Source organism: Phoca vitulina, unplaced genomic scaffold, assembly GCF_004348235.1.
Source record: "Phoca vitulina isolate PV1807 unplaced genomic scaffold, GSC_HSeal_1.0 scaffold41, whole genome shotgun sequence".
NCBI classification, from domain to species: domain Eukaryota; kingdom Metazoa; phylum Chordata; class Mammalia; order Carnivora; family Phocidae; genus Phoca; species Phoca vitulina.
The window spans coordinates 13,995,877-14,023,700 of NW_022589744.1; the positions used below are offsets into that span (position 1 = coordinate 13,995,877).

The 27,824-nt window shown below is 55.9% G+C and overlaps 2 protein-coding genes across 5 annotated transcripts in view; one reads left to right on the forward strand and one right to left on the reverse strand.

Annotated features, from left to right (window-relative positions):
* The window catches only part of CANT1 (calcium activated nucleotidase 1), a 30,357-nt gene extending 30,013 nt beyond the window's left edge, over nucleotides 1–344 (reverse strand). Inside the window, exon 1 of one of the 2 annotated variants that reach the window (XM_032429479.1) lies at nucleotides 231–337. The gene's annotated coding sequence lies outside the window, so the exon portion shown is untranslated. Of the gene's footprint in view, nucleotides 1–230 lie in introns of both variants that reach the window. The other variant, XM_032429481.1, reaches the window with a different exon arrangement.
* A 7,128-nt stretch (nucleotides 345–7,472) lies between these two features.
* C1QTNF1 (C1q and TNF related 1) lies at nucleotides 7,473–27,018 on the forward strand. Of its 3 annotated transcripts, none has more exons than XM_032429869.1 (4): nucleotides 7,473–7,823; nucleotides 21,572–21,734; nucleotides 24,092–24,231; nucleotides 24,841–27,018. In XM_032429869.1, the coding sequence occupies exons 2-4, from the start codon at nucleotides 21,586–21,588 to the stop codon at nucleotides 25,389–25,391; spliced, it is 840 nt and encodes a 279-aa protein (XP_032285760.1). In that variant the 5' UTR covers nucleotides 7,473–7,823; nucleotides 21,572–21,585; the 3' UTR covers nucleotides 25,392–27,018. The 3 variants fall into 3 exon arrangements, with proteins under 3 accessions (XP_032285760.1, XP_032285759.1, XP_032285761.1); XM_032429868.1 differs by lacking the exon at nucleotides 7,473–7,823 and adding an exon at nucleotides 13,946–14,040; XM_032429870.1 differs by lacking the exon at nucleotides 7,473–7,823 and adding an exon at nucleotides 15,262–15,327.
* The last annotated feature ends 806 nt before the right edge of the window (nucleotides 27,019–27,824 follow it).

The window sequence follows — 27,824 nt, forward strand, 5'->3', positions numbered from 1 at the left end:
GTGGGGGGGGGCAGGTGTCCCGCACTAGTCAGAGCCAGTGAGAGTCCTGTGAGTCAGTCAAGGTGGGTGTCTCTCAAGTCGGAGGGGGAGGTGTCCGCCGCCCGTCGGATGAAGGAGACCGTTTCTCGGGAGTCTGAGGGCCGGGGGCGGGACGTGGCAGGGTGGGAGGGCGGCGGCGTGGGCCCGTCGCGAGGGAGGGCGCGGCGGCCGCGGGTGCAGCCGTCACTCACCCGGTGCAGACTGGCTCCGGGGCCCGCGGGCGGCGGGGCCTCCCTGCGGCAAGGCCGGGACCCTGCGGGCTGCCGACTTCCGCCCGGCGCGCTCGCCCGGTCTCCGGGACGCGCTCCCGGCAGCCTCTGCTCCGCGGCTGCGCGCCGGCGCGGGCGGGACTGCTGGGAGTTGTAGTTTTTACTGCTCGGCGAGCCTCTCCGGGGGCCGGGACTAGAGGGAGGGGAGCAGACGTGCGCCGGGACCACCCCGCAGACCCCTTCCACCGCTTTGTTCTGGAACCCTGGCCCAACAAAAGCGGGAGGCGGGGGTGATTTCTCGAGCTGAGATTTTAGGACCTCTTGCCTGGCCCTGTCGACCCCTGTCGTCTCCCGGGAGGCGGGGAAGCGCGGACCCTTTTCTGCCACCCTCATTATCAGAGAGCCCCTCTACTCTTCTGATCGCCTACTTAGGAAAGCTGATCAGTTTCCAGAGCAAAGATCAGGGCGCAGGTCTACAGGCTCGGAGTGTCCTGGCGGAGAAGGGTGCTGGGGATGGGGGTGGGTTCCCTGCCCTTGATTCACAGTCAAGGAACCTCCTCCCAAATAAGGGTATCCAGTTCGCCCTGGTTCTCCAGTCCCCTCCCCGGCCCCTGAGCTATTTTAATGGACTATATTAAAAGGCATCCCTGCTCTCCACCACCAAGTCCTGCAAAAATGCCCATTTTAGAAATCATGAGAAAAGCCTGGTAACAGCTAGGCGAGGATTGGTGCTCTGCTGGTCTGCAGCTTCAGTCTTGGCTTTCGCGCAATCACCCCAGGGCCTCCCAAGAGCCTTCCATTAGGTAACAGATGCACAAGAGAAAAATTCAAATTATGTAAATGATGTCCAGTGAAAAATACCCCTCCCGTCCCTGTTCCACATTCCCTGCCCAGAGGCAGTCATTATTACTAGTTTCTTGTGGTTATTGTTAGAGAGATTTTGTGACACACAAACAAATCATAAACGCGTATATTAAATTACCTTTTTAAAAAACCAAATGGAAATTTGCTAAACACTCGGGTCTGCATTTTTGGCGGGTGTAAAGGGGACAAACCCTTCTTGAATTGATTTGTTTCCCGTTAGGCGAAACTGAGTTCTAACTATATACCATATATTACTATTATTTTAAATTAGTCAAACCTTTTATTTACTAAGATATCTATAGCTATATATGCCTCCCAGCTTGAGAAAGAAAAGGCTAGTCCTGCTATCTTGAAAGGTCTCCATACTCCTCCCCCTTCCAAACCCCCTCCCACCCCAGGAGGTGAATGCGATCTTGAATCACTCTCATGCTTTATGTTATAATTTTAGCAAATAGGTATGTATCCCTCAACAATATAGATGCCTACTATAACTTGTACAAGAATGAAATAAAACTGTATGCAATGGATGGGAGAGCCCGTTGTTCCACAGTTATTATCAGGTGTGTTCAATTTGCCAATCTGATGGCATTAAATTAAATGCCTTCTCATTGCCTGATTGCTGAGAAGTTGTGTATCTTTCCTATGTTTTTTGGCCATGTATATTTCTTCTTCTGCAGATGCCCCAACATCTCAGTGTCATGTTTAGGAAATAATCCATCCTTTCCCCACTGGGCATGTATGCAATGCCATTTTTTGTCATAGATCAAGTTTCCATATATACATGGGTCTGTTTAGGGGCTTTCTATTATGTCGTATTGGTATAGCTGCTCTTGTCGGCTCCAATACCACTGTCTTCACTCTGACCTCTTTATAATAAACCTTCATGTGTTGTAGGACAATTCCCCCTCACCCCCCTCCTACATCCCATCCACCCCTAACTTTGGGGGTTTTGAATGGAATTGCTTTAAATCTACAGATTAATTTGGGGAGAATTGAGAGGTTTTTTTTTTTTTTAAGATTTTATTTATTTCTTTGACAGAGAGAGACAATGCGAGAGAGGGAACACAAGCAGGGGGAGAGGGAGAGGGAGAAGCAGGCTCCCCGCTGAGCAGGGAGCCCGATGCGGGGCTCGATCCAGGACCCTGGGATCATGACCTGAGCCGGAGGCAGATGCTTAACGACTGAGCCACCCAGGCGCCCTGAGAATTGAGAGTTTTATGATGTTTAGCCTTCTACCCAAGAGCATGGTTTGCCTTTCCATTTACTTAGGTCTCCGTTAATGTTTTTCAAAAAGTTTGTAATTTTTCACTTCACAGCACAGCTGGTTCTGTGTGGTTATGTAGAGACGTGTTTCCTTCTCTGCAGAGCTGCATAGTACTCCACTGTGTGGATGTCCTGTTACTTCTTTTACCAGGCCCCTAAGGATATGTGTGATCTTCTTACATTACAACAATGCTTCAGGGCAAATCCTTGAACTCACGTGTTGGAGCACACCTGTGAGTATATTTGTAGGATAAATTGCTGGAAGGAAGATTACTAGGTCAAATGGTGTTTGCATCTCCTAGTGAATAGACACTTGCCCTCCTGCCTTCCGGAGAGGCCCTGCCCAGAAAGTGCTCTTCCCGTGCACCTAGGTGTTGCTGTGATTTAAATTCTCCTTACTTCCTTTGCATCCTTGGAGAGGTCACCCTGGCCTTTGTCGAGAACTCTTCTCCCCCTTTTGTTTCTGTGGCTCTACGCAAAAGACTAAAAAATCTTCATTTTAATCATCCATCGTGTGTTTACCTACATCCTCGCTCACTCATTTCATAGTTAAGGCTTGGAATGGAGCAGTCCACCAGGGGGCCCTCCCATTTTATTTATCAAGTAAAATGCTGCCTGATGGTGATAGCTACGTGTTATCTCTGAAAGTGCCAAAACAGGAACTCCCACTATAGGGACGTAAACACTGAGAGATGGAGAAACTGAGGCATGGGACAGTGAATGCCTGTTTGGCGTCAGAAAGCACATAGATGGCAAAAGGCAGATTGCAAATGTGCTTTCTTGTCCCTGACGGTTCGAATTTGCGTCCAGTCCGTTGGGGGTTGGGGGGCTTCCAGAGAAAGGCTTGTCCTCCTTAGAAATCTTCTACAAGCACGAGGGCCGGTGAAGCAGCAGATGAGCCTGTTCTGTCCTTGCAGCTGCCAGTCCTGATCCCCACCTGCCCCCATCCTTCCAGAAGGCAGGCTCTGCCATCCAGGAGCACGGAGTGTGGGCCAGAGGCCAGGGAGGCTGGGTCTGGCCGCCAAGTTTCCATCTCTTCCAAATCTCCACGGAGACTCCCTCACCCCCACCCTTTGGCAGTGGGACGCCACCATCTGAGCCTGCCTGTGGCCCCCTTTCCGAACAGAATGCAGAAGTTTTCGGTGCTGCTCTCTGCCCTTGTGGGATGGCTGGGCAGCCCGGCCGAAAATAGCTGGGACAGGCAGAATGTTGGGGCCACAGTGGGAAAAAAATCACAGTGTTGCTAATGACAGGCTGAGCTTATCTGGAACCCAGCGTCTTACAGACGTTAACCGAGGTCACATAGTTTTTTTCCAGGGATGAGAAAACAGATGCAGTGAGCAGCAGTGATATGCCCAGGGAAAGAGAAGGGATTGCCAAACAGGGAAGGACATGGAATAGGCTGCCTCCTGGGAGTGCTCTCTCCCCCTGTGAGTCTCTGAGCTTTACGTCCCACGAGCTGCCCTTGTCTGAGGATGTAGGGCCACTTGGGAAGGTTCAGGAAGCCGTTAAGTGTTTGGCCCAGACATCCTTGTGTGGGAGGTGTGGGCTCCTAGGGAATTCCAAGATGGGTGTGACCTATAACTCACTTGGGAACTGAAGAGAGAGACCTCGGGGAGGGGGAGGGGGCTCATCATTCTGGTTGGCCCTGGCCTCTGACCCATCACGGGGCTGACGAAATCTCCCTCAGGCACTGCTGCTGGCTTTGGGTTCTGATTTGTTAATTTTTTTTTTTTTTTTTTTTTTTTTGCCATGACTCTTGTCCTTAATTCTGGCCAGGACTTTCCAACGGGAAGATATTTGCTGAATTGGGAGCATTCCGCCCTGGTTGCCTGAGGCCACTATGGCCCTAATGGAGGACCAACAATCAAGTAGTCTGCAAGACCATCCCTGGCTTGCCCGGTGTCGCTTTCCTACCTACAGTTTTAAGGCGGTGATGAAGTGGGTGACAGAGCATTAGGGACCTGGCCAGCTCTGTGTTTGGGTGACAGATTTTGTTTCTTTCATTGAGGGTTGAACTGGCCTGGTGAATCTTTGCCCATTTGCCTGTTGGCTTGAGCTGTGGGCTGTGATGCCCGAGACATGCTCAGGCTGTAGTTTCTTTTTTTCTGGAAGTTTCCACGCCCCTGAGCCTTCTGTCCGATGCGAATATCTTGGGAAACTCCAGGTCCTTGTTGCCACATTTCATATCAGTGCCCCTCACCCTCCTGGTTCCTGCCTCAAGAGATATGAGTAATCCCTTTCCAAACCTCCTGGGAAATGTGGGGGCTCGACCCAAGAGGAGGGAAGGAGGAAGATTATACTTACCATAATAACAGTTATCACGAACATTCTCATGCTTTGTATCTGCTCCGTCAGGCCTTTCATCAGTCATGTGACAATTACAGAGTCACAGTCCTTTACCCCAAGTCCCCAAAATACGAAAAGCTCTGAAAACGTGGTTTCCCCCCCTGAGTTTGGCATGAAGGACTTTAGCAGAAGAGTGTGATCTGCAGTGTTGTGAGAGTATGCAAGCGTCGGGTGCAGGGGGCCCTGCCCCAGAGCCCGGCGGGGTAAGATGCGCTGAAAGACGTCTGCATCTTACTCTGAACACATCTGACTGCATGGGTTATGGATTAGAGACCCTGGACCTATCTCTGCTTTATAGACAAGGAAACTAAGGCCCTCGGAGGTTGGGGAGAATCCTAGGCTCAGGACTTAAGGCCTCCGGCTAGAACGAGCAGCTGCCGCTGGAAGACAGGGTCATTATCTGGCTGTATTTCTAGAGTTCTGCTCTCTAATGAGCCTCTGGGTTCCCATCTTGGAATTATCTTTAAGGTAACTGTCTTTCAGGGACACCTGGGTGGCTCAGTCGGCTAAGCATCTGCCTTCGCCTCAGGTCACGATCCCAGGGTCCCGGCATCGAGTCCCGCATCAGGCTCTCTGCTCAGCAGGGAGCCTACTTCTCCCTCTCCCTCTGCCTCTCCTCCTGCTTGTGCTCTGTCAAATAAATAAATAAAAAATCTTCAAAAAAAAAAAAAGATAACTGTTTTTCTGTTCTTCAACACTAAAGCCATCTCGGATGGGATAAAGAAAGGGGACAAATCCCTGCATCTGTTTCTCTTCCAAGCCACATGCCCAGCTTTGTGTGCGTGGAGTCCTGGGGTGGAACCAGGACTCCCAAGGTCTGGGCCTCCGGGGTAGGGCAATGGGGAGCTTTCCCATTGCATTCAGGATGTTTCCTGGTTCATAGGAGTTCTGAGAGACCCAGCTTGTCTAAGGTCCCAGATGCAGGCCCGGCAGGGGTTGCATGGAGACGTGGCCTACTTGTCTCTCCTGCTTTTCTTGTGTGTCTCCCCCGTCCATCCCTGCAGCGAAGGCCAGCTGAGGACAGAGCCACTAGGGGAAGGTCAGCCAGTGTGCTAGGCCTGGGTCTTGTTGGCCAGGAAAGCGTGCAGGAATGAAGACGAGCTTATCTCTGGGTTTCCTGTGTCGATAAGCCAGCAGGGATGTGAGTTTTGCCAAGCCTCAGGCACGTGCCAAAGATCCTGAACGATTCCTGACTGTTGTAACGCCAACCGAAACCCCATCTCCCACGAGACACGTTTATGTGCTCCTGCCGTAGTGTCCTTGAAGTTCTCCAGGGCCACTTGAGGATCAGGGTATCTCTCCCTTTGTTCCCACAGGAGCCGGTGGGCTGCCCGGGTCTCTGTGGTGCAGCCGCTGGGCCCTCCTGGCTTTGCCGCCCGGAACAGGTGCTCTTCTTCCATCTCCACGAAGGTGTGCCTGGTGGGCGTGAGACTTGCACGCCCCCCTTTCCTCTTGATTTCTCAGCCCTTCAGGCAGACACGTGGTGAGCAGCAGCAGGAAGGAATTTCCAAGGCAAGAGAGAGTAGGGTGCCGTCTCTGCGCTTTGCCCGGAACATCCCAAACCAGCACCCCTGTTTCTGCATCTCCCGTCCGCACGTAGCCAGAGAGAGAGGCCCTTGGGCGGAGCGATGATGACAAACAACAAGCTGCAGGTGTGACATCCAAGCTGATCCGGGAGAACGTGAGAACACGGTCCAGAAAGAAGCAACAAGAAAACTGTTGTCACCACAGCAGAACGTCATTATTCTGGCTAAGTCCTTCCTCTTCTTGCCATATAAGAAGCCAGAACTATAGGGGCCCCTGGGTGGCTCAGTCATTAAGCATCTGCCTTCGGCTTGGGTCATGATCCCAGGGTCCTGGGATTGAGCCCCGTGTCGGGCTCCCTGCTCAGCGGGAAGCCTGCTTCTCCCTCTGCCTGCCACTCCCCCTGCTTGTGTTCCCTCTCTCGCTGTCTCTCTCTCTGTCAAATAAATAAATAAAATCTTAAAAAAAAAAAAAAAAGTAAAAAGATGCCAGAACTATCCACCTGACTCAGTCTGGAGATGGAGACCAGCCTGACCGGGGCAGCTCCCCAGAAGCCTAGAGCACTATAAGGGTGCGAGGTGGGGCCAGAGGAGCCCAGTTAGAGCTTGCATCTGAGATGAGGGAAAGGCCTGTGTTTCCCATCAAGGAACCAGAGGCTGATAGAGACCGAGCAAAGCTGACATCCCTCCTGGCCCTACCTGGGCCACACTGTCCTCTGGAAAATCTGCATCCCCAGCGAGGGATTCCTAACCTTTGGATCACAGAGTTCTCTAAGAATCTGATCAAGCAATAGACCCTCCCTGTCCCACAATGAACACGTGCAGGCACACACAGCTTTGCTTTTTTTTGGGGGGGGGGTCACAGGTTCTCCAAAACCTATCTGTGGTCCCTGGACCCCAGCGGGGAGCCTCTGGCTGAAAGTGTGTCTCAGGTCTGCCACCGTTTGGGGACTTGATCCCAAAGGGTTGGCAATAAGTACCCCCTGGACTCCTTGGAACCTATCTCCCACCACCCAGCAACTCGGGGTCCCCCACCCTCTCTGTCCTGGGCCCCCAGCCGCCCCCACACCTAGAGGGACCTCCAGAGGCTGGGAGTGGTCACCCGCGGCCCCCAGCCTGGGCCGGCTCCGCGGGCTGGCCAGGAGGAGGGCAGGGCTGGCTCTCCCCTGCCCGCGGGCACACACACAGTTAATCCTTGGCGGCCGCTGTTTGGATAATATGCGCTGGGAGCGTTGGAGGCTCCGCGGCCCCGCTCACATCTGGCTGGGGTTTGCTCTTTACGAGTCTGTCCTGCTTTCTTCGTCTCTTCCTTGACTTTCGAGAAACCGCGCTTCCGCTTCTGGCCAGACAGACCTCGGAACGGAGGAGGTCAAGGTGCCGGGAAGGCAGGGACCCGCTGTCGCCTGCACCCACCCCCCTTTCTGCACCTTCTTCCCAGAGGACTTTTTCCGTCCTCCTGGCTCTCTCCTCTGACAAGTCTTTTCTCTCCCTCCCACCCCCGACCTGGCTGGGAGGAGGCCCCGCCGCTGGGAGATGCTCTAAGCCCCGAGAGGCCGCTGCAGGACGCCGGCTGGAGGTAGGTGGGGGCCCTGGCGGGCGGGACAGGACGCAGGCTGCTCCACTCTTGCTCAAGGCTTCAACGCGGGGGTTGCCAGAGCGGAGTGGGAGGGGCCAGGGTGGCAGCCGTGGCAAGGGGCAGAAGGACCGGGAGTTGCGGGGCTGGTCCGGCGCCCGGAGGTGCAGTGGAGAGCGGGGGCTCCGTCTCCCGCTGGAACGAGGGAGCAGGGGCTCTGTGGCAGCCGGATGCTGTCAGGAATGATTGTGCCTGCCTCTTCTTTGTGGGCTGTTTATCTTGCTTCACACTTCTCTAGGCGTGAGAGAAAAAGGAATGGTACCCAAGTCCCCTCTGTACCAAGTGGGGGCCCCCCACCCCGATACTGCCTGGATCACCTGAGAGACAGGTTTGCCCAGCCCTGCCGGTGGCCAATTTGGACCCCACACAGAGCAGGAAATGCTGACTTTGGCCCCCGCACCTAATGGCCTTGGTGTTCCTGGAGGGGATTCAGCATGGACAGAGGAAAGTCATGTCCCTTTCTCCTGGGGGACCCTCCTGAGCTGCCTGCACCACTCAGAACCATCCCTGGCCTAGGGCCGAGTCACCCAGCTGCCGTTAAGCCTCTGGACCTCCAAAGCCTCTCTGTGTCGAGACCCCACGTACCACCATGTTTTTCTAGGCTTTCCATGGGGACAGGTGTGATCCCCATCTGCCCTGGGCACCCACATCGTGTTAGCCTGGTTGCTAGCGCGCTGACTCCTGGGCAGCCCCGTGTCCTCTGTGGGCGCCCACGGGCCCTCCCGGTCCACTTGGAAGGGAGGGAGGAAGCGGCCGCCCTCCGCGACTCGTCTGTCTCTTCCATCTCACTGAGTTTCCAGGAATATGGAGGCAGTTCGGCACACTAGAGCTGCTTCTTTCCAAGCTTTGAAAATGAGGCGTGTCCTGAGAAACTGAGTTTTCTCAACCACTAGCTACATCCTGGGTCCCCGGGGGAGGATGTGAGGTCCTCCAAGGCTGCTAGGCCTTTGCTTTTTATAGTGCAGGAGAACACGCAGTCAGCCCCACATGCAAGGTTGCAAACACATGCACTTGACTGTTGCGTTTGCTGCTGGGAGAGGTCTGCCCAATGTCCCACTAACCAGAGGAGGGAAGAAACACACAGGAAGGGGAGATGGGGCCGAGGCTTGAGTTATCCTGTCCCGTCTCCCTTCCCCACTCTCCCTCTTGACCTGAGAGCCGAGAGGAGCTTAGGGTAAATGGCAGCCGTGTGTGTGTTCCGCATGGCAGGCGCTGAGCAGATGTGGATTCAATTCTCGTCGATTCTATCAATGGCACTCTCACTGCTGAAGAGCTCAGAGAGGCTCATGACTTGCCCACACGCAGTAGATGGAGGACCCCTTGGAGGACCTGCATCTCTGTGCCCAGAGAAGGGGTGTAACTTGCTCAAAGGTGCACAGCTCTCCAAGCCGAGGCTGGGACCTGAGCTGCTTAAGTTTGCAAATACCCGCCTCCCAGCTGTCCATGGAGAAAGTGCCCAGGGGCAGGAAGTATAGCCAGGTTCTGTTTCCCAGGGACCCCACCCTCCCCTCCTAGTCTCTCCCTCCTCCCTTGAGCCTCTTGTAATGCCAAGAGAAGTGCTTCCAGTGACAGAGAGATGCGGGTGCAGGAGGTCTTGGGTGGGGCTTCCCCCGGTCTGAGGATGTTGCTGCCTGTCCGGGACAGGTGCAGCCAGCCAGCAAGGGGCACCCTCACAGGTGGGTGCTGAGAAGCTGATGTGGTCCCAGAAAGGTGCACAGCCGGCTCCCTCTTCACAGGGCAAACCCAGCACAGCATAATTTTTTCAGAACATGCTTCTTTCTGTTGTTCTTCCTGGTGCCTCTGGCCCTCCTACCCCCAAGCTGTAATTAGCATGACTCATAAACCAAATATTCTGGCACTTAACTTCACCCATCAAAACAAAGATGAAAAGAATTTTGTAGATACAGTCGTGCTGCTAGGCGTCCTCACCGGACATACGCTTGTCATTGGGGCTTTGTCTGCAGGGGCTGGCCCCGTGTGGGGGACTCTGTTCTGGAACTGGGGGGGGGGGGGGGCTGGGACTCCAAGGGCCCTAGGGGGGGGGGGACAGTTCACAAAGGAAAGGAAGAATAGAAAGGTCCTTGTGCCTAAGGCAACTCTGCTGAGCCACTGGAGAGGAAAATGGGTGTTTCAGAAGCAACCTCGCCTCCCTGCCCTGAGAGCCCATAGATATTTAGGTGGAGGTGATGCTCCCCACCCCCCCTGCCCAGGTGCTTCATCTTGGTGGTGTAACTACTGCGTGGGCCTAGGGTTATTAATTTTTTTTCCTGTTTTTACCTGCTGAAATCTGCCTTCTCTTTCTTAAAGTCAAGTGAGAAAAGGCAGTCCCCTGGACAGGACTATGGGTATCTCCCTGACTCTGCACTCGGTCTGCCCACTCGGAGAACAATTTGGAAAAGAATCATCAAAGCCTGCACGAGGCACTTCCGCCCTCTCTCTCAGGGCAGCCCAGCGAGCCTAGGATTCGGGATTCTCAGGGCCCTGCCAGGGCATCTGTGCCTGGGTCCTCAGCCGGGCAGGGTCAGTCCTGCTCTCCAGCATGGACGTGCGGAAGCGGGCTAGCCGGTTCTCTTCCTGCTCCGCAAGCCCTGTGCTGGGCTTCTGCTGTGGCATCCGGTGTCCTCTGACCCTCATCCTCCTGCCTCCTGGGGAGGGACTCAGGGGTGTGGGCAGGAGCAGGAGCTCTTGAGCCCTGGTGGGGGCATCTTTATCCTGGCTTTTCGTCAAAGTTGCAACAGAGAGGTCCCGTGAGCAAGAGACAAGAGCTCCCGGCATCCTTTTCAGCCACTCATCCTTGCCCACGCTTCTTTCCGGGACCGGGCTCAAAGTGGGATGGGTGTGGGCAGAGGCACGGAGGCCCCCTACTGCCCACCCCTGCAGGCCCCTGGAGTCAGCCGCTTCTCCAGCTGTGGACCGGACTGGCACAGTCCTCCTGGGGCGTCCCGCCCTGTCCAGGATGGCTGTCAAGATGGCTGTGGGCCAGGCTGGGCCTCAGTGTCTGACCATCTCCCTGGCTCCTGTAGGAATTTTCCTTGAAACAAGACGGAGCAGGGCTGGAGACTGCGGGCAGGGAGGCTGGATGGGAAGGGAGGCCGGAAAAAGAGGCAGACAGGCGGGGCAGGCAGTGGGGGGAGTTGGGGGAGTGGTGAAGTCAAGCTCTTGGTGCCCAGGGCCTGGTCAAGGGCTGCTGCTGGCCACAGGTAAAGCCATGCTTGGGAAATTCCCCAAACCCTTTGCTTGGGGTTGCACCCCCATCCCAAGTGGGGCCATCTGGTTACCAGCCACCCTCTCCCCTGGGGACCAGGGAAGGAAAAGGACCTTGCCTGAGGGAGCTGCCAGCCCTGGTGGATTTGCAGGCGCGTGCAGGCCAGAAGTTGGGCTGGGCCCTGCAGGTTTGTGCGGCTGGTCTGCAGAGTTGGAGCATGGGGTGTGCTCGGAAACACTTGCGCCCTTTCTTCTTGTGAGGAGTCTAAAAGTGGGTTCTGGTGAGAGATGGGTGGGTATGGGTGGTTTGGGGGTGGCCCTGGGGCTCTCAGGTCTTTTGGCATTCAGGACACCCTCCTTGCCCATGAAGGTATGGCTATGAGAGCAAGACCCATGGTTCTGTAAAGTGGTCATAGAGCTCGGCTTGAGGATCCCTTGAGAATAATACCTACAGAGCAAGCAGAGCTAGACCTGGGCAGCTGGGGAGGTGAACTGGAGCCCGATGCCCACCTTCCCCTTTTTGTTCCCTCCTCTGCTCCTACATTCTCCTGCGTCGGCTCCCTCTCTGCAGGAGCCTCCGCTAGGGGCTCCACCCAAGCCTGATGCCCAGGCAGCACCCCCAGGGATGCGCAGACACAGGGCACCCACGCTGCTCCCCACCGCAACAGCAGTTCTTTACACCTTCGGGTCCTGCTAGCTGCACTTGGCCGCAGGTCCCTTTGCAACCCAGTGCTCTAGTCGGCTTCTCGCCATCGGAGAGCACTGGGGGCCAGGTGAGACCATTCGCCATCCCTGCACGACGTGGGCTTCCCCCTCCTTCTCCTTCTCAGAGCTCACCAATGGGCTGTTTCTCTCTACCTTGCAAAAGCAAGGCTCTAAAAATGCACATTCAATGGGCCACACTTCCCACACCTCTGACATTTTGAGGTGTGGGGTGGTGGTGGGGGTGGTTCCTGGTGATTCTGTGCCTGAATCCAAAGGAATTCAACTCAGTGGTGGGTTTTAAGGTGGCAACAGGGAGATCTTAGCACAGGGCTTCAGTGACAATCGTTGTCATGGACCCCCGTGCCCCCACCATGCCTGACACAGGTGCTCAATAATCTGCTAAGTGAATGAATGAATGAATGAATGGAAGGGCTCGGCTGGCAGACAAATTCTTCAGGGCCAAACGCCACTGCTCCCGTTCCGGCCTTAGCCGAGTGAGCTACGCAGGTGGGTACCCAGAAAGGCAGGAGCGCCCGCTGGACTGTGGTTTGGCAGGATGAGCCTGCCTACCTGGCATCTTTCTGGAGGCCCCTTGAGGGGGGATGGAAGGCACTTTGCTGCCAGACACACCTCCCCACCGTGGGGCCTGGGGTGAGCGGCTCCTTCACTCTGAGCCCATTTGCTCATCTGAGACATTGAGGTGCGTTGTAGCGGTCAAGCTCAATGGCATCCGGAAAGCACTGTGCCCGGAGCCAGGCACACAGTAGGTGCTTGCTTAGTCCACAGTAGTAGGGCTCTGTTAGAGGGGACCTCTGACAAATGACGGAGCTGCTCCTGGGCCCATTAACTCGCTTGGCCATTGCACAGGATTCCTAAGGATGGGCTCAAGGATTTGGCTTCCTTCCGTTCCATGGACTCAGTAGCAAATACCACCAGGGAGGGGCGTGTCGAGGACAGAAGAAATCCCCCCTCCTAGAAAACGTGATCTCTCTACCAGGCTTGACTCTGGTCCAAGTTCGGGGGCCCTCCCTGGCCTAACCTGTATCCATGGTAACTCTGGGGGTTCTGCTCCCGGGGGCGGGGGCGGCCGGGGAGAGGCTGTATTTCCTTCTTATTGCCCTTTGTCCCTGGCATCCAGCTGGCGCCGGAACTCCAGACTCGAGCGCGCTAGGTCAGTTTATACTCCACGTGGCCCTGCTTGTCCCCAAGCCCCTCCTTCGTCATCCTTCTCTTTGCTTAGAGTCAAATCCCCTGGAATACGCTAAATGCTCTCTGAGTCCCCAGGGTGGGGTTTATTTGTCATTGTTCTAAGTGGAAAATAATGTGTACTTAATGCAAAAAAATATGTGCCTGTTAGAGAGGAAAAAAATCAGAGAAGCCAAAATAAGAAAATGGCAAACATCCCTGTTTTCATTGCCCAGAGATAATTGCTGCTAGCAGCCAGGTGGGTGGCCTTCAGATCCCAGCAGCTGAGTGCATGGACATGCACTGATGTGCGTGTGTTTCCAACCCAGCCTTCACTCATCAGGAACATCTCTCCACGTCGGCAGCCTTCTGTTTACAGAGGTCGTTAATTGGCGCAGCTGGCTGAAGCTGCCCCTCCCCCATTTGTTTATTTATTTATTTATTTATTTGCCTTTCTGCGAAGCACGCATCTCTAGGTTAGGTGGCTTGTAACCTTGGTAATGGAGGCAAGGGCTCGTAGCCCTTATGAAGCAAGAGATTTTCGGAGCGCAGATAAGAGGAGCATCTGAGGAAAAGGTGGCTGGATGGCCAGGCCAGGACTCAGCCTTGCGACGGCACTCCAGAGCCCACCCTGGGTCACTCTCCTCCCTTCCCTCCTCTCTCCCCAAATTGCCCCCTCCCTGGAGCTAGAGAGAGGTTTGAACGCCCTGAGGCCCTAGCAGAAAGTGTGGGATCCTGGGGTCCTGTTTGCACATTGGCTCTGCTGAAAGGTGAGTGTGGAGTTCCATCAGGGTGGACCATCAGACATCAGGCACTGGGGACGTAAGTGAGAGGAGACACAGCTCCCTGGGAGGGGCTCCTGGATCCGGGGGTAAACCCTGCCGGAAGCTGGGGGAGTGCCTTCCAGGAGGAGTGCCCTCAGGCTGTGCTCTGAAGAACACATGGTGGATGAAGAAGGTGGTGGGGGAAGGGACAGACAGAGGAGAGCCTGCGGCTGGTGTTGGGTCTGCGAGCAGAGCCGTGAACAGCTCCAGATGGCTGGAGCCGGGCGGCGACGCGGCCAGAGGTGAGCCAGGAGCCAGGTGGTGAAGCTCCAGGTTTAAACATTTTCCTTATTTTCACGGGAAGCCTTTTAAGCCCAGGGTGGAATTCGCATTGGCAGTTCTGCAAGGTGCGTCTGGTGAGCAGGTGGGGAGACGGAGGAGAGACAGAGCAGTGGGCGGCTGAGAAAGAAGAGGTGACGGGCTGGGGAGGAGAGGACCAGAGGCCTTCGGGAGGCTGGCTGACGGATGAGAGGTGATAGGTGCGTGAGAGGCAGGGTCGCATGGCCCCCAGATTTCTGGCCTGGGGGCCCCGTGTGAGCGGCGGCTGTAGCTTCAGAAGCAGGTATGGTGGGGACAGGAGCAGAGTTAACTAGGGGTTCGAGGTGGAGAGCAGGGGGCAGAGCGGAGAGCAGGTGGTCAGAAGACAGATAACCTGAGCTGTCCCGTAGAACTTTCTGCCACCATGGAAACGTTCTCCCAGCTGTGCTGTCCGAGAGGGCGGCCACCTAAAACGTCCTGGTGCGGCTGAGAATTCTTCATTTTGCTTAATTTTAATGAATTCATATTTAGCAGGGGCTAGTGGCCACCGTTCTGGGGGGCGCGGGCTGAGAGCTCCTCGGCCAGGCCGAGGTGAGGACAAGGACTGGGAGGTGTCAGTGTAGAAAGTGACAGAAAAGTGTGTTTCGAGGGGGAGGGGCTGATGGCCGAGGCCACAGTCTGGGAGACGCCTGTCCCTGAGGAAGAGACAGTGGACAGACAGTGAAGGACAGATGCTGGGAGACAGGCTGAGCTGGAGCAGGGACGGAAGAGGCGGTGGCCGGCCCAGCACTGTTTGCATGCTGAGCTAAATTATATTCGTGACCTAGAAGCCACTGGGTGTGGGACAGATTTCTATCTTCTGCCACGCTTCCTCGGGAGGTGTCTGTGGGATGTTGGGGTGATGTCTAGGTCCCAGAAGAACCGAAGACATTAGTACTGCTTGTACAGACCCCGAGGGCCCCACTGTGGGTAAGCGGGCCCTGGGCCAGGCCACCTGCAGAGCAGGCTCACGGCAGGGCACGAGCTGTGGGGGGCTCTTCTCTCTCATGCAGCTCTCAGAGCAAGGGCGAGCCTGCAGCCCAAGGCCTGACAGCTGGGAGGTGATCTAAGGACAGTGCTCTAGTCAAGGAGGTCTTTGTTTGCACTGGGATGGACTCGGAGCTGGGGAGGCTGGGCTGGCCAGGTGCCCCTGGAGGCCCGACGCCTGCAGCCCACGTGGTCTCGCTGTTTGCGGGGCCTGGGCAGAAGCCCGTGCCCGCTCTCGGCGCCAGGTGAGCCTTTCCTTGCCGAGGCACTGTTGGCCCAGGAGAGATGGAGAAGTTTTAGGGTGGGGGGACCGCTTGCCTTCTCTTTACTGTTTTGTCCCGAGCCAGCCTCTCTGCTAGGCGGGGAAGAGTTAGCCCTTGCTTATTAACCAGTAAGTAGCTCCAAAAGACCCCATCTCCACCCCGGCCGTGTGCTTTGGAGGTCGCCAAATAAACCCCAAAACCTTAAAAAGTAAATCCTACTTCTCTAAGCCAGCTCCTTGGAGAAGAAAGATTCAGCGAGTGGCACGGGTTCCAGGCATGAACTGACCGACATTCCCTTAATAAGGGGTCCTCATGCCCCCACCGCTGCCTCCTTTCCAGGGCAGGGGCAGCTCGGGGGTGGGGCGCGGGGCAGGAAGGGTCTGGGGCCAGCTAGGCTGCCCGACTACAGAAGGGGAGATTAGATATTAAATGGGCTTCTGAAACTGGTGAGCAAACACCGTTTATCAACTGGAAGTCACTCTGCCTCCCTCCTTCCCGTCACCAGAGGAGTTTGGTGAGAGGAAAGTTAGCGTGACGAATGGCTTCTGGGGAAGGAAAGCAGGGGTCACGTGATGGTCATCAGGGCCAGAGGGACACCCCAACATGGCGCTCTCTCCTTCCTGGGCACCCCAGGATCTAAACCGACCAGGCTTCCTGCAGCTGCTGGAGAGCTCTGAGCTCTTCAGTGGGAGAGTTCCAGCAGATGTCAAAGCAGAGGGGGGCAGCCTCGGAGCTTCCTTTCTGGTTGGGAGGATGCCGGGGAGCGGGAGGTGGCAGGAGAAGATGTGCGGAGGGGGCCGCGGCGGCGCAAGCACGGTTGACGCCACGCTGAAACAAGGAGTGATCGCATGCCGCGCTGACTTGCATCTTTGGCCTAGAAGCCATGAGGTGTGGGAGAAAGCCCCCTTTTATGCCAAGCTTCCTCTGGAGCCCTGTGTAAGATTTTGGGGTAATGCCCAGGCACTGGAAAAGCCAGACAAAGATATTTGTCTTGGGTGTATTAAGGTCTGGGCCCCAGCCAGAGCTCCTGGAAACCATCACCTGGAGGCAAATGGCAGAAAGGAGGAGAGACCTTCAGGAGATATTAAAGGGGGTGGGTGACTGATTTGATGTGGCAGATGCATGAGAGGAAGAAGCCCAAACGACTCCCAGATTTCTGGCCGGCGGCTTGTTCTGAGCCCTGCTTCCTCCCCCCGCAACACCGTCTGGTCCGATAGCACTTCCTGCCATGATCGGAACACTCTGTTCTGTGCCGTCCGGCGTGGGAGCTACCAACCGCATGCAGCTACCGACGGCTGGGGCTGCGGCTAGTGTGGCCGACGAACTGAACTTCGAATTTTATTTAATTGTATTCAATTAGTTTAAAATGGAATAGCCACACGCGGCCCAGCGGCCGTCGCCCTGGACCCTTGAACCTTCGTTACGCACTTACCACTTTGATCCCACGTTCGCCATTCTGTCTTGAGCTGCGACTGAGCGCACATCTGTCTCTTCACTGGACTGTAATCTTTCCGAGGTCAGGGAGGGAATTTCACATATGGTAGGATCGCTCTCTCCCGAGCTCCGACACAAGGCTGGGCACATCGTGGGGCTTTGGTGAGTCTAGGCCCGTGCAAGATGTTCTGCTGAGAGGGAGGAAATGTCTTGTCTTCTAAACTTCTTCTTCTTTTTTTTTTTTTAAGATTTTATTTATTTAGCAGAGAGATAGAGAGCACAAGTAGGCAGAGAGGCAGGCAGAGGGAGAGGGAGAAGCAGGCTCCCCCCTGAGCAGGGAACCCGACGTGGGGCTCGATCCCAGGACCCCGGGATCATGACCTGAGCCGAAGGCAGTCGCTTAACCGATTGAGCCACCCAGGCGCCCCTTGTCTTCTAAACTTCTTATCCAGGGAGATCCTAGGCTTCTTGCCTCCCGGAAAAGCTGGTCACCCACTGAGGATTAAGGAAGAGGGAAAACCATGTTTATAAATGCTTTTGTCAGATGGCACTGGGCTGGGTGTGGCATCATGGCCAAACCCAAACATGTGGCGCCCGGGCTCTGGGAGTTTCCCGGCAGATCCCAGGCAGGGCAGCATGGAGGGCGGTGGGACGGATCTTAAACAGACACCGGGAAACTGCAGTGTGGGTCTGAAGACTGTCTCCTTGAAGGATTCACCCTGCGTCCATCCCGTGAGAAGGGATGAAAATTATTAACGAGGAAGTGTTCTCAGACCCCGTAAGTGGCCCAGCTCCCCCTTTTTGCACCCCCAGTCCTGCAAAGGGGGTTCTTCCTCTTGGTGGGAGGCTAAGCTGGAGCTAGATGGGAGAGGAGCCGAGGAGCCACGGGCCTTCTGGGGCAGGGAGTAGGAGGAAAAAGGTGTTTGTGGAGTTGCCATGGGATTTGGCAAATGAATTTCTTCACAAGGTTTGAGAATGGCAAGTCAGGAACTTGAGTCACGTTGCAGTTGGCCTCAGATGCCTTGACCGCAAGACAGCCTGGAGACTGGACCGTGTGGGCCAGATGGTGAGGGTTACACACCACTGGCCAGGAAGTCCCGGGGGCCCGGCCCTGCCTTCGCTGGGTGCAACGTGGTCTTCTGAGCGAACCTTCCTGGGGGCAAAGCCTCGCCCTCTGTTGGTGACTTCGTTTCACTAGAAATTGCTAAAAGTGATTTGGAGCCAAGTTTGGTTAGATGTTGGGCAATATTGTTTTTGCCCCAAAGTGACTAAAATGATCATAATGTCATGATGCTGACTTTTCTGTGGGACTTGGTAAAATGGCTCTTCAGATATTTTTGAAGAAGGAAAGATTTCACCCAGGGTTTGCTTTGGCCCCAAAGAGGAGGTTCTTGAGAACCACCAGCCTCTGCTGCCCTTCACTTTGTCAGCCTGGTGCTTCTGACTCCTTGCCGGCTCCCTCCCCACTGATATCATCACCCCAAAGGTGGCTGCATCCAGGTCCTGACTAGGAAGAGACATACCAATGTGCCAAATGGTGCTCCCACTGGGGCTAGAGCACTGACCTTCAGCTAGGGGGATTTCTGCCTTCCCAGGGTACAGACTTCCAGCAAAGTCTGGAGACGTTTTTGGCTGTCACAACTGGGAGTGGAGGGGTGTCAGTAGAATCCAGTGCATGGAGTCCAGGGATGCTGATAAATATCTTGCAGCGCACAGGACAACCTCCCACAACAAAGAGTGAGTCAGCCCCAAATGTCAATAGTGCCGAGGCTGAGAAACCCTGGGGACCAAAGAATCCGAGGTAGCTTTTTATGTGTGTTTGTTGTTATCTCCCGACTTTTCCAAGATGAATATATATTACTTTGGATTCAGAAAAAAAAATGAAGAAAGGAAAACCTCTTTTCCTTTCAAGTGATGCAAGCTTGGCATTTAAAGGAGAGAAAAAAAAAAAGAGTAATTATTGAGGTGCCAAGGAAAAACAGAGGAAATACAGAAAAAGGGAAATAAACAACTTCAGAAAAGTCCATTTCACAAACATTTGTTGGGCAGCGATCAAGTTCAGGGTGCTGCAGGATGCTCGGCTGGTCCAAGATGAACAAGACCAGGAGGTCAGGGTCTGCTGTGCAGAATCTTATAGGCCAAGCAAAACTCTGCAGAACGAGACAACAGGAAAAACAAAATTTGAAAAGGGGACAGAGAGGTTTTGCCAGCTGAGGGTCTGGGTAGGTCTCGGGAGGAAGAGGAGGTGCTTGAGTTGGGTCTTGAGGACCGGGTAGGGTACTGATATGATCTGAGGGCAGCCTGTTGAGGTCAAATCCACTGCCCCCTCCAGCCCCCACTTAGAGGTTGGGTGGTCTGAGGCTAATCTTCTCTACATCTCTGTTTCCTCGTTTGTAAGTTTGGTATAATAATGGATGAATATTGTCTCCTTGAAGGATTCACCGTAGGCCCCTCTGAGGCCGCTGGTGGGGTAAGAATGACTAATTAGGAAGTGTTCTCAGACCTAACCCTGACTTATAAGGTCAGAAGAGTCAATTGAGATGATGCCTGGACACTCAGCATAGCGCCTGGGGCAGCTGTAGGTCCTATGAGGCTGGTTTTTAATAGAAGAGAGGAGGAGAATGGGAACTCCTGGCCAGGGGAGCAGGTTGTGTGTGGGTGGACAGATGCCAGGAGTTTAGGGGAGTGGCTGGAAGCTGGGATTCAAAAGCATGGTCCGAGGCCGAGGAGCACTGACAGCACCTGGGGCTTTTGGTAAATGCAGACCCTCAAGCCCTGTCCCAGACCGGCTGAATCAGAATCTGCATTTTAACCAGATTTCCCAGGTGGTATGTGTGTACATGAAAGTCTGCAAAGCAGGGAGCTTGAGCACAAGATGAGGGGTGCTGTACAACGTGGCCGAAAAGTGGGGACAGACTGGGGTGTCATGCATGCTCTGCCAAGGAGAAATGATGGATGGGTGGATGGATGGACAAATGGACAAATGAATGGATGGATGGATGGACAAATGGATGGATGGATGGATAGGTAGATAATTTTAATATGTATTTTATAAATTCACATAAACATGTACAGTAGAGATTCTGAGTGGGGGGCTGGTCCAAGTAGTCTCTTGACCACTGGGCAGGTCTCTGGGCCCTGACGCTTGGGAGGGATGGTTGGTTGGTAGAGAACTCAAAGGTGAGGAGGCCCCGCTGATCCACTGCAGTGGATGAGGTGGGGAGTCATGCAGAGAATTGAAGACCCAGCAGAGGTGTGGGTGATAAGGGAGGAAGGGATTTCTGGGGAGGCAGCCTCCCTAGCTCAGAGGCTCATCACATCTCTGAGGATCCATCCAGAGAGCCTCTGGCTCCTGCTGTTTCTGTCCCAGGGCTCTGGTTCCCAGCTCTCTGTCTCCCCCATGTTCTCTTGATTTGGCATGGGGGCTCCAGCAGGGAGGGCTCCCAGAGCAGCCCCTCTTCAGCACTGTGACAGCGAGCCCACCGACATGCAGAGTAAAGAACAAAGCCCAAAAGTCGACCTACTAGCTACAAGGTCATGCCCCACCAGCTAGAAGTTCTCCGAGCAATGGGGTGTTTGAGGGAAGCCCACGGCCTCCCCCAGCCAACGAAAGGAGCATTCATCTGCGTAGATGATTCCTGACAAAAAAAGAAATCTGTCTTGGGATTTAATTGTCCTTAAACATAAAAGAGGAATTAAAGAAAAATCAGACATGGGACCTTTCGAGATCTGCCTCTCAGTAGCGACCTGGATCCCACTTGTAACTTGGCTTTCGAGGGGTGGGTGGTTCTTACTCCCCCAGACCTCCGTTTCTCACGGGGCAGCTGAAAGGGTTGAACTCTCTGTCCTCACTGGGCCTGTGAGGTGCTGCACTGTATGTTTTGGTGAGCCAAGATGGGTTTGGATTGACTAGTTACGCACTCCTGCCGTGGGGAGGTCTCCCCGCCCGCCGCGAACAGCCAGGCCCGCGGCACTTCTGACTCCAGACTGTGGAAAATGCTCCCCGAGTTAGCTGGGGTAGATGCCTCCAACGGTGGAAAGGGATGGGATGTTTTGCCTATTTTAAGCCCAAGCACTGCCCCCTAATGGGCTCACTGGGGACCCACAGTGGACACGTCCTTCTAGAAGGACTGTCCTCAATACTGGCTGAGGAGCTGTCCAGAGCTTTCGCCTGAGAGCTTCAGCACCAGCCCAGCTGGCTGAGGCTCCACGGGCCAAATGTGTGCGCGCACGTGAGTGTGTGCACGTGAGTGCACGCACACACGTGCGGCCGCGTGAGAGCATGTGGGTGTGCGAGTGTGCACGTGGGCACGCGTGTGTGAGTGTGCAGACAGGTGAGTGTGTGCACATACAGGTACTGAGTGTGCTGAATGCATGTGGGAGTGTGGGAGTGTGTGAATGTGTCGAGCGGGTGAGAACATGCACACGGGTGTGTGTGCACTGAGGTGTATGAGTGTGCATGAGTGAGTGTGTTAGGATGGTGCAGACGTGTAAGTGCAAGAGGAGGCGCATGCATGTGCTAGCGTTGTCACGTGAGGTGCGTGTGCACCTACCGCGCGTGAGTACTGAGTCTACGGGCCCACGGGTTGTAAGTTCGAGAGCACGTGAGTGTACGCGGATGAGCGCGTGGAGAACGTGCGGGAGTGTGTGAGCGTGAGCGTACGTGTGTGTGGTCGCCCTCCCCGAGGGTGCCGTGGCGTTCCGGGTTTCGTGAGTCTGGCCACAGCTCGCGCTGGCCTCTCTGCGGGGCCCGCCCCAGCCCGTGTCCTTCCCCGCGTGTGTTTCCCGGCAGGGACCGGCAGGAAGATGGGCTCCCGGGGACTGAGACTCGTGCTGGCATGCTGCCTGCTGCTGGCCTTCGCCTGGGGCCCCGCGCTGGGCCGTGTGCCACGGGGTCCACAGGAGCTGCCGGAGCAGGAGGGGACCAGGGAGCCGCCGCGGGACCACGCCGAGAGGTGAGAGACGGGGAGGTGTGGATGCAGGAGCTTGGGTTGGGTGGGTTGAGCCTGGGGTCCAGGGCACCCCAGGGGGGCTTGTTCGGGGCTGGATGCGAAGGAGCCATAGCCAAAGCTGAGGAAGTGTCCTTGCTGACACTGGTCCCGGGGGACAGCCCCGCCGTTTCTCCTTTCAGCGACCCCGGGGCCTTATCTGAAAGTGAGGACAGTGACCCACCTTGCTCTAACCCCAAAGGGACTGGGTTTCTGTACGGTTTTGCAGCCACATCCTTAGGTAAAGACTTCCCCCAAACCCCAACCCCAGCCCTCCGTTTGTCCTCTATTCTAGCTTTGTCCTTCGAGAATATCTTCCAGGGCTCTGAGGGCCACCTACAAGTAGGAGGCGGGGACGCTGCCGTGAGCTGGTCCGGGGACCCTAACCGTCTGATCAGGCTGCCAGTGCGAGAGGATTGCTCAGGGCCGGCTGGGAAGTTATGCTTTTCTCGGAAAGTCATGAATTTCTCCTGAATGGCATCCTCTTCATGGATGTGACCTTCGATCATATAGAGACTTTGGGCTATTTGGAATATTTAGTAGGGATGCACAAAATGCTTAGGATTGCTCATGAAACTGTCATTCATCAAATGTGAGGTCCTAGACACCTGGGAGACAGGCTGATGCTTTGAATTTCTTCATTATTTTGAGTTTTGGGTTGACTCAATACCCAAGGCTTCAGGCTATCTTCAGAGTATGGTGTGGGACACATTGACATCCATCATCTCCTCCCCCTCAGCCCCTTCCCCTCCCCCCTCACTTCTCTGCTTCCTCTTCCTTTCCCCCCCCTCTTCTTCCCCCTCCTCCTCTTCTTCCTCCTTCTCCTCTTCTTCCTCCTTCTCCTCTTCTTCCTCCTTCTCCTCCTCTTCCCCCTTCTCCTCTCCTTCCTCCTCCTCCCCTTCCTCCTCCTTCTCTTCCTCCTCTCCTCACTTTTCATTCAATCAACACTGAGTGCCTACTATTGATCTGGCCATCTGCTAGGCACTGGGGGACATGCACGAATGACAGTTCTGGCCTCCAGGAACTCCGAGGCCATGGGGAAGCAGACGCACATGACCCAGAGCAGTGAGGTAGGCTCTGTAGTACAGGTGTGCCCACAGTGCTGGGGGTGGTGGGGGTGGGGGGAGAGAATGAGCAAAGGAGTGACCCCATCCTGAAGGACACCTGCGCCTGGGGAGCATCCCAAGTGCAGGAGGAGGGTGTGGCCGTGCTAGGTGGGTTTGGGGACGTCATGGAGAGGTTTCAATGTCATGACATTCCAGAAAGAATGCTGTAGGAGGCAGGATAAATGGGAGGTGTGGAGAGAGGCGGATTCCAGGAGAGCAGTCAGAATGGTAACGTCCCCCAGAGATGGGGAGGCCTGAAGGCCCAGCTTCTGCAGGTACCTTGGTGGGGGGGGGGTGCTGACGGCTCAGGACCTTGTGATCCTCAGAATTGGGTGGCGAGGCTGGAGAGGCCTCTTGAATGAGCCTCAGATTCCATTCTGGGCAACCAGTGATGGTGCTGTGAAGAGGGTTTGGAAAGAGAAGTTTCCAGGGGCAGAGCGACGGGCCGACACTTTTGGACACATCACCTTTGTGGGGCTTGCTGACCCTAGATGGGGACTTCCGGCGAGAGGTGGGGGTCCACCTGGGAGTCCAGTGCTTGTGGGGCGTGAATTTAGGGGGTACAGACCCATTTCCTGGATTGTCTGGGTTTTAAAAGCAGGAGCAGAGGTAGAGAAGGAAGCAGCCATTGAGATGGAGGGACCGTCTCGGAGATGTCACAGCTCCAGAGCCCGGAGCAAAGAGCGGAGGCCAGAACGAGCAGCGGGTGCCACAAGGTGGCAGCGTGGAGCCGTCAGCGGCCACCCTGCCCAGTGTCCCTAGTAAACAGCAGAGTGGTTCTCCAGGGGCTGCAGCTCCAAGGAATCCCGGAGATCATTTCCAAATGAGTCAGCTTAATGTCGCATCTTCTGGAATCACAGTGGCAGGAAGGGGACCCATGGCTTGGTCACACATCATCTGAAACCCCTCCCGGAGGGGCAGATCTCTCCGAGCAGCCTCTGTCTCGCGGGGCCCTCAAATTAGCACCGTTTTTGTAGTCACTGTTTCCATCACGAGTATTGCCATGACCAGAAGGCAGAGGAGCTCTTCCGGAAACTTCATGTAGGGTCCCAGAGTTCGCCCAGAGCCACCGCTGTGTCAGGGAAAGAGCACACAGTCTGGCACGTGCAGGCCACAGGGAAGGCGTGCAGGTAGACCAGACCCTCCGGCAGCAGAAGAGAGACGAGGTCCCAGCTCCCAGAGCTCGTGGCCTTCCCTGTAACGCCTTTATTCCCTTAGGGATGAAGAAAACCATGAAAAGTACAGCCCCCGGCAGGGTGAGGAGGCCCCTGCTTCCCGGTGCTTCCGCTGCTGTGACCCTGGCAGCCCCGTGTACCAGGCCATCCCCATGCCGCAGATCAACATCACCATCTTGAAAGGTCAGATGGCTGCAAAGCCACCAAGGGGAGCTACCCCTGGGCGGGAGTGGGGGTGCTCTGTGCTGAGCGGGGAGAAGATGCAGCGGTTAGGGTGGATGAGGCGGGTGCAGAATGGCTCCCACAGGGCCCGGCGCAGGGGCAGGCTATCCTCTAGAGGTGAAGGAGGAGAAACTCCCATCTGAGGCTCTGCCCCCTCGCCAGGAGGAGAGATGGGAAAGAGGCCCGCAGGACCAGGACAGGAGGAGGGTCTCACCCCAGGCCGCACCCGAGCCTCTGTAACCTCTGTTTAGAGGCTCAGTGGGCCCCGCCCCTCCGCCCCCAGCCCGCTTTCTGAGATGCCCTGGGCCCCCGTGGTCCAGATAACCTTGCACAGCCCTGCGAGGTCTGACTGAGCAGCTCCGGGGCGAGCCCGACATCTGTAGTTCATTTGTTCCGAGTCCTCCATGCGCCTGGCTGAGGCGCCTGTTGCATTTGGACAAACCCCCATGTTCCCTTTTCTTTGCCAGGACTTTCCAGAGGGGTGGAAAACGATTGCTTCTGGATGAAAATAGAACACTCCTTACAGTTGGGTCAGCTTGCCTGACACCGCGTGTTTTCCTGTCCCTTTAGGTGAGAAGGGTGACCGGGGAGACCGAGGCTTGCAAGGGAAATACGGCAAGACGGGCTCCGTGGGCGCCAGGGGCCACGTGGGCCCCAAAGGGCAGAAGGGGTCCATGGGGGCCCCCGGGGACCGCTGCAAGAACCACTACGCCGCCTTCTCGGTGGGCCGCAAGAAGCCTCTGCACAGCAACGACTACTACCAGACCGTGATCTTTGACACGGAGTTCGTGAATCTCTACGGCCACTTCAACATGTTCACGGGCAAGTTCTACTGCTACGTGCCAGGCATCTACTTCTTCAGCCTCAACGTGCACACCTGGAACCAGAAGGAGACGTACCTGCACATCATGAAGAACGGGGAGGAGGTGGTGATCCTGTACGCCCAGGTGAGCGACCGCAGCATCATGCAGAGCCAGAGCCTGATGCTCGAGCTGCGGGACCAGGACGAGGTCTGGGTGCGCCTCTTCAAGGGCGAGCGGGAGAACGCCATCTTCAGCGACGAGTTTGACACGTACATCACCTTCAGCGGCTACCTGGTCAAGCACGCCACGGAGCCCTAGCCCAGAGGCCCCGCGGCCCCACGCTGCGCTCGCTGCAGCCCCTCCCCCAGGCCTGGCTTCCCCACCCACTGCCCCAGCTTCACGGCCTTCTACAAGACGCCCCTCAAGGAAGGGGAAGCAAGAGCAGCTGTGCTTGCCGGCCACGCAGGCTCCTGGGTGGGCTTAGCGGGCAGGCACCTGCGAGGAGTGGTGGGGGGGCTTCCAGCTCCCCTCCGTGCGCATATCCTTAGGCGACCCCGCGGGTAGGCTGCCACACGGCAGGGTGTCCCAGAGTCCTCCTTGCTCCCAGGGCTGGAAATAATGAGGGAAATTCTAAAGTTTGTGTAAGGAGCAAAGGTAAGCCACGTGGGAAAAGGGAGGTGTAATTTTGCCTCTGCTCCAGCGGCGCTGGCTCCCCGGGGAGGCTGCTCTCGCCTGACTTGCATGTTCCAGAAGACCTGAAGTAGTCGCGGTGGGCCATGGGGGAAGGGGTGGAGGGCGTGGGGACCCTCTTAGGCCACGTATGAGACTTCTTGGACAACAGCTGGACTGACATCCACGTCTGGGGGACATCCTGGCCTTGCCCGCGGGTTCAGCTGGTATTTCTGAGCCACAACAGTGAGGGGGTTCGGGTTCAGGTAGCGAACGTCAGCTTTCAGCCCTTGGCCCCGGTCTCTGGGCTGAGAGAAGCAGCCTGCTTGCCGGAACCCACAGACTCCTGAGTGCAGCTGGGGACGTCAGGAGCCCCTGGGTCTGCAGATGTTTCCATGAGGAGCAAAGCTCAATACATCCACAGCACAGCCATCCTTCCCGGCACGGCTCTGCTCCACGCCCCCCTACTGCCCAGGAGCCCTGCGCAGGGCCTTCACGCCTGTCACCCCAGCATTCCTCCTTCCAGACGGGTCAGCCACGGAAGGCACTGCGGCCTTCGTTTTGTAGCAGGGTCATGGTGAGATAATATTTTCTACAAAACCTCCTTGCACACCATCTCCGAGTCCTGTTGCCCAGAGGGTTCAACACTCGGCAGCCCCAGGGCTCTCCCCCAGGCCTCTTTGGTCAGCAGCCCAAGACAACATGGGAGGGGCTTCCTCTGGGCCCCAGAGCAGGGAAGAGTCGGAAGGGGCTGGAAGGCTCCCCCTCTACCTGTCTCGGAGCCCCCGTGGGGCACCATCCCTCTGCCCAGGAGATAAGGCATGTCTCAACCACTGGAGTCAAAACCCTCTCTCTGAGGTGGGGTGTAGACGTGCCCGAAGGGGCTGCTGCCTGGAATTGGTGCTCTGGCCTGTGGGTGGCTTTGGCCGGGTGGCCCTTCCCTGCCTCTCTCCATTAATGCCCAGGGCCAGGGTCCTGCTCCTACCTGCTTGGGCCCCGAGCCCCTCCAGGAACCTTCCTTCCCACCGCCTGGTGACCCTTGGTCTTGGCCCATTCCTCTGCTCTCCCTGGGCCTTGCCACCTGGTCTGGGGTCTGCACATCCTTCCCTCTGAAGGACTTCTGCTGGTCAGACTTGAAAAATGGAGTTTCTCTGGGTGTGCTGGTGAGCAGAGTGCCCTCCTCCTGCTTTGTGCTGTCCCCAATGCTCTTTCAGAAAACATTAAACTTGGACCACGTGTCTCAGCATCACGGCCTCCTCAGTTTGCTCCTTGAACCAAATCCTCCTCCTTCCTCTCCCCATCCCTGCACCCCACCTACTGCCCGTTGGAAGCCTGGGGGTCCCCAGCTTGGCACTGGGAACATAGGTAGCCCGTGGGCACAGCCTGGGCCCGGAACGGCCTTGTTCCTCGGGGGAACACACTTTATAGGCTCAGCTGGACATGGTCGCATTGGGCACCCTGTGCTTAGCGGAGCCTGCGAGCGGCGGGCAGGAGGCAGGGCTTGGGCAAGGGTGATCTGGGTCCTGGGGCTGCCGTAACAAACCGCCACAAGCCCGATGGCTTGAAACGACACACATTTATTCTCTCGCAGCTTTAGAGTCCCGGACTCCTACACTGAGGTGTTGACAGGGCCCTGTTTCCTCCCAAGTCTGTAGGGAAGGATTCTTCCTTGTTTCTTTTAGCTTCCGGTGGTCCCGGTATTCTGTGGTTGGTGGCTGAGTCACTCTGATCTCTGCCTATCTCCATCTTCATGTGGCCTTCTTTCTTGTGCCTGTCAGACCTTTCCCTTATTAAGACACTTGACATTGGATTTAGGGCCCATCCTGAATCCAGGATGATTTCCTCTCAAGATCCTTAACTTAATTACATCGGCAAAGACCTTATTTCCAAGTAAGGTCACAGTCATGGGTCTCAGGGGTGAGGACTCGGACATACTTTTGGGGGGAATACAGTTCAACCCACTACAGTGATCTGCAGGCTTGAATACCCCCACCAACAGCTTCCTTTGTGCTCAAGCCGTGAAGAGCAGATGTTCCTTTCTCTTCTCTCTACGGCTTGTCAACTGGGTTAGCGGCCAGGGCC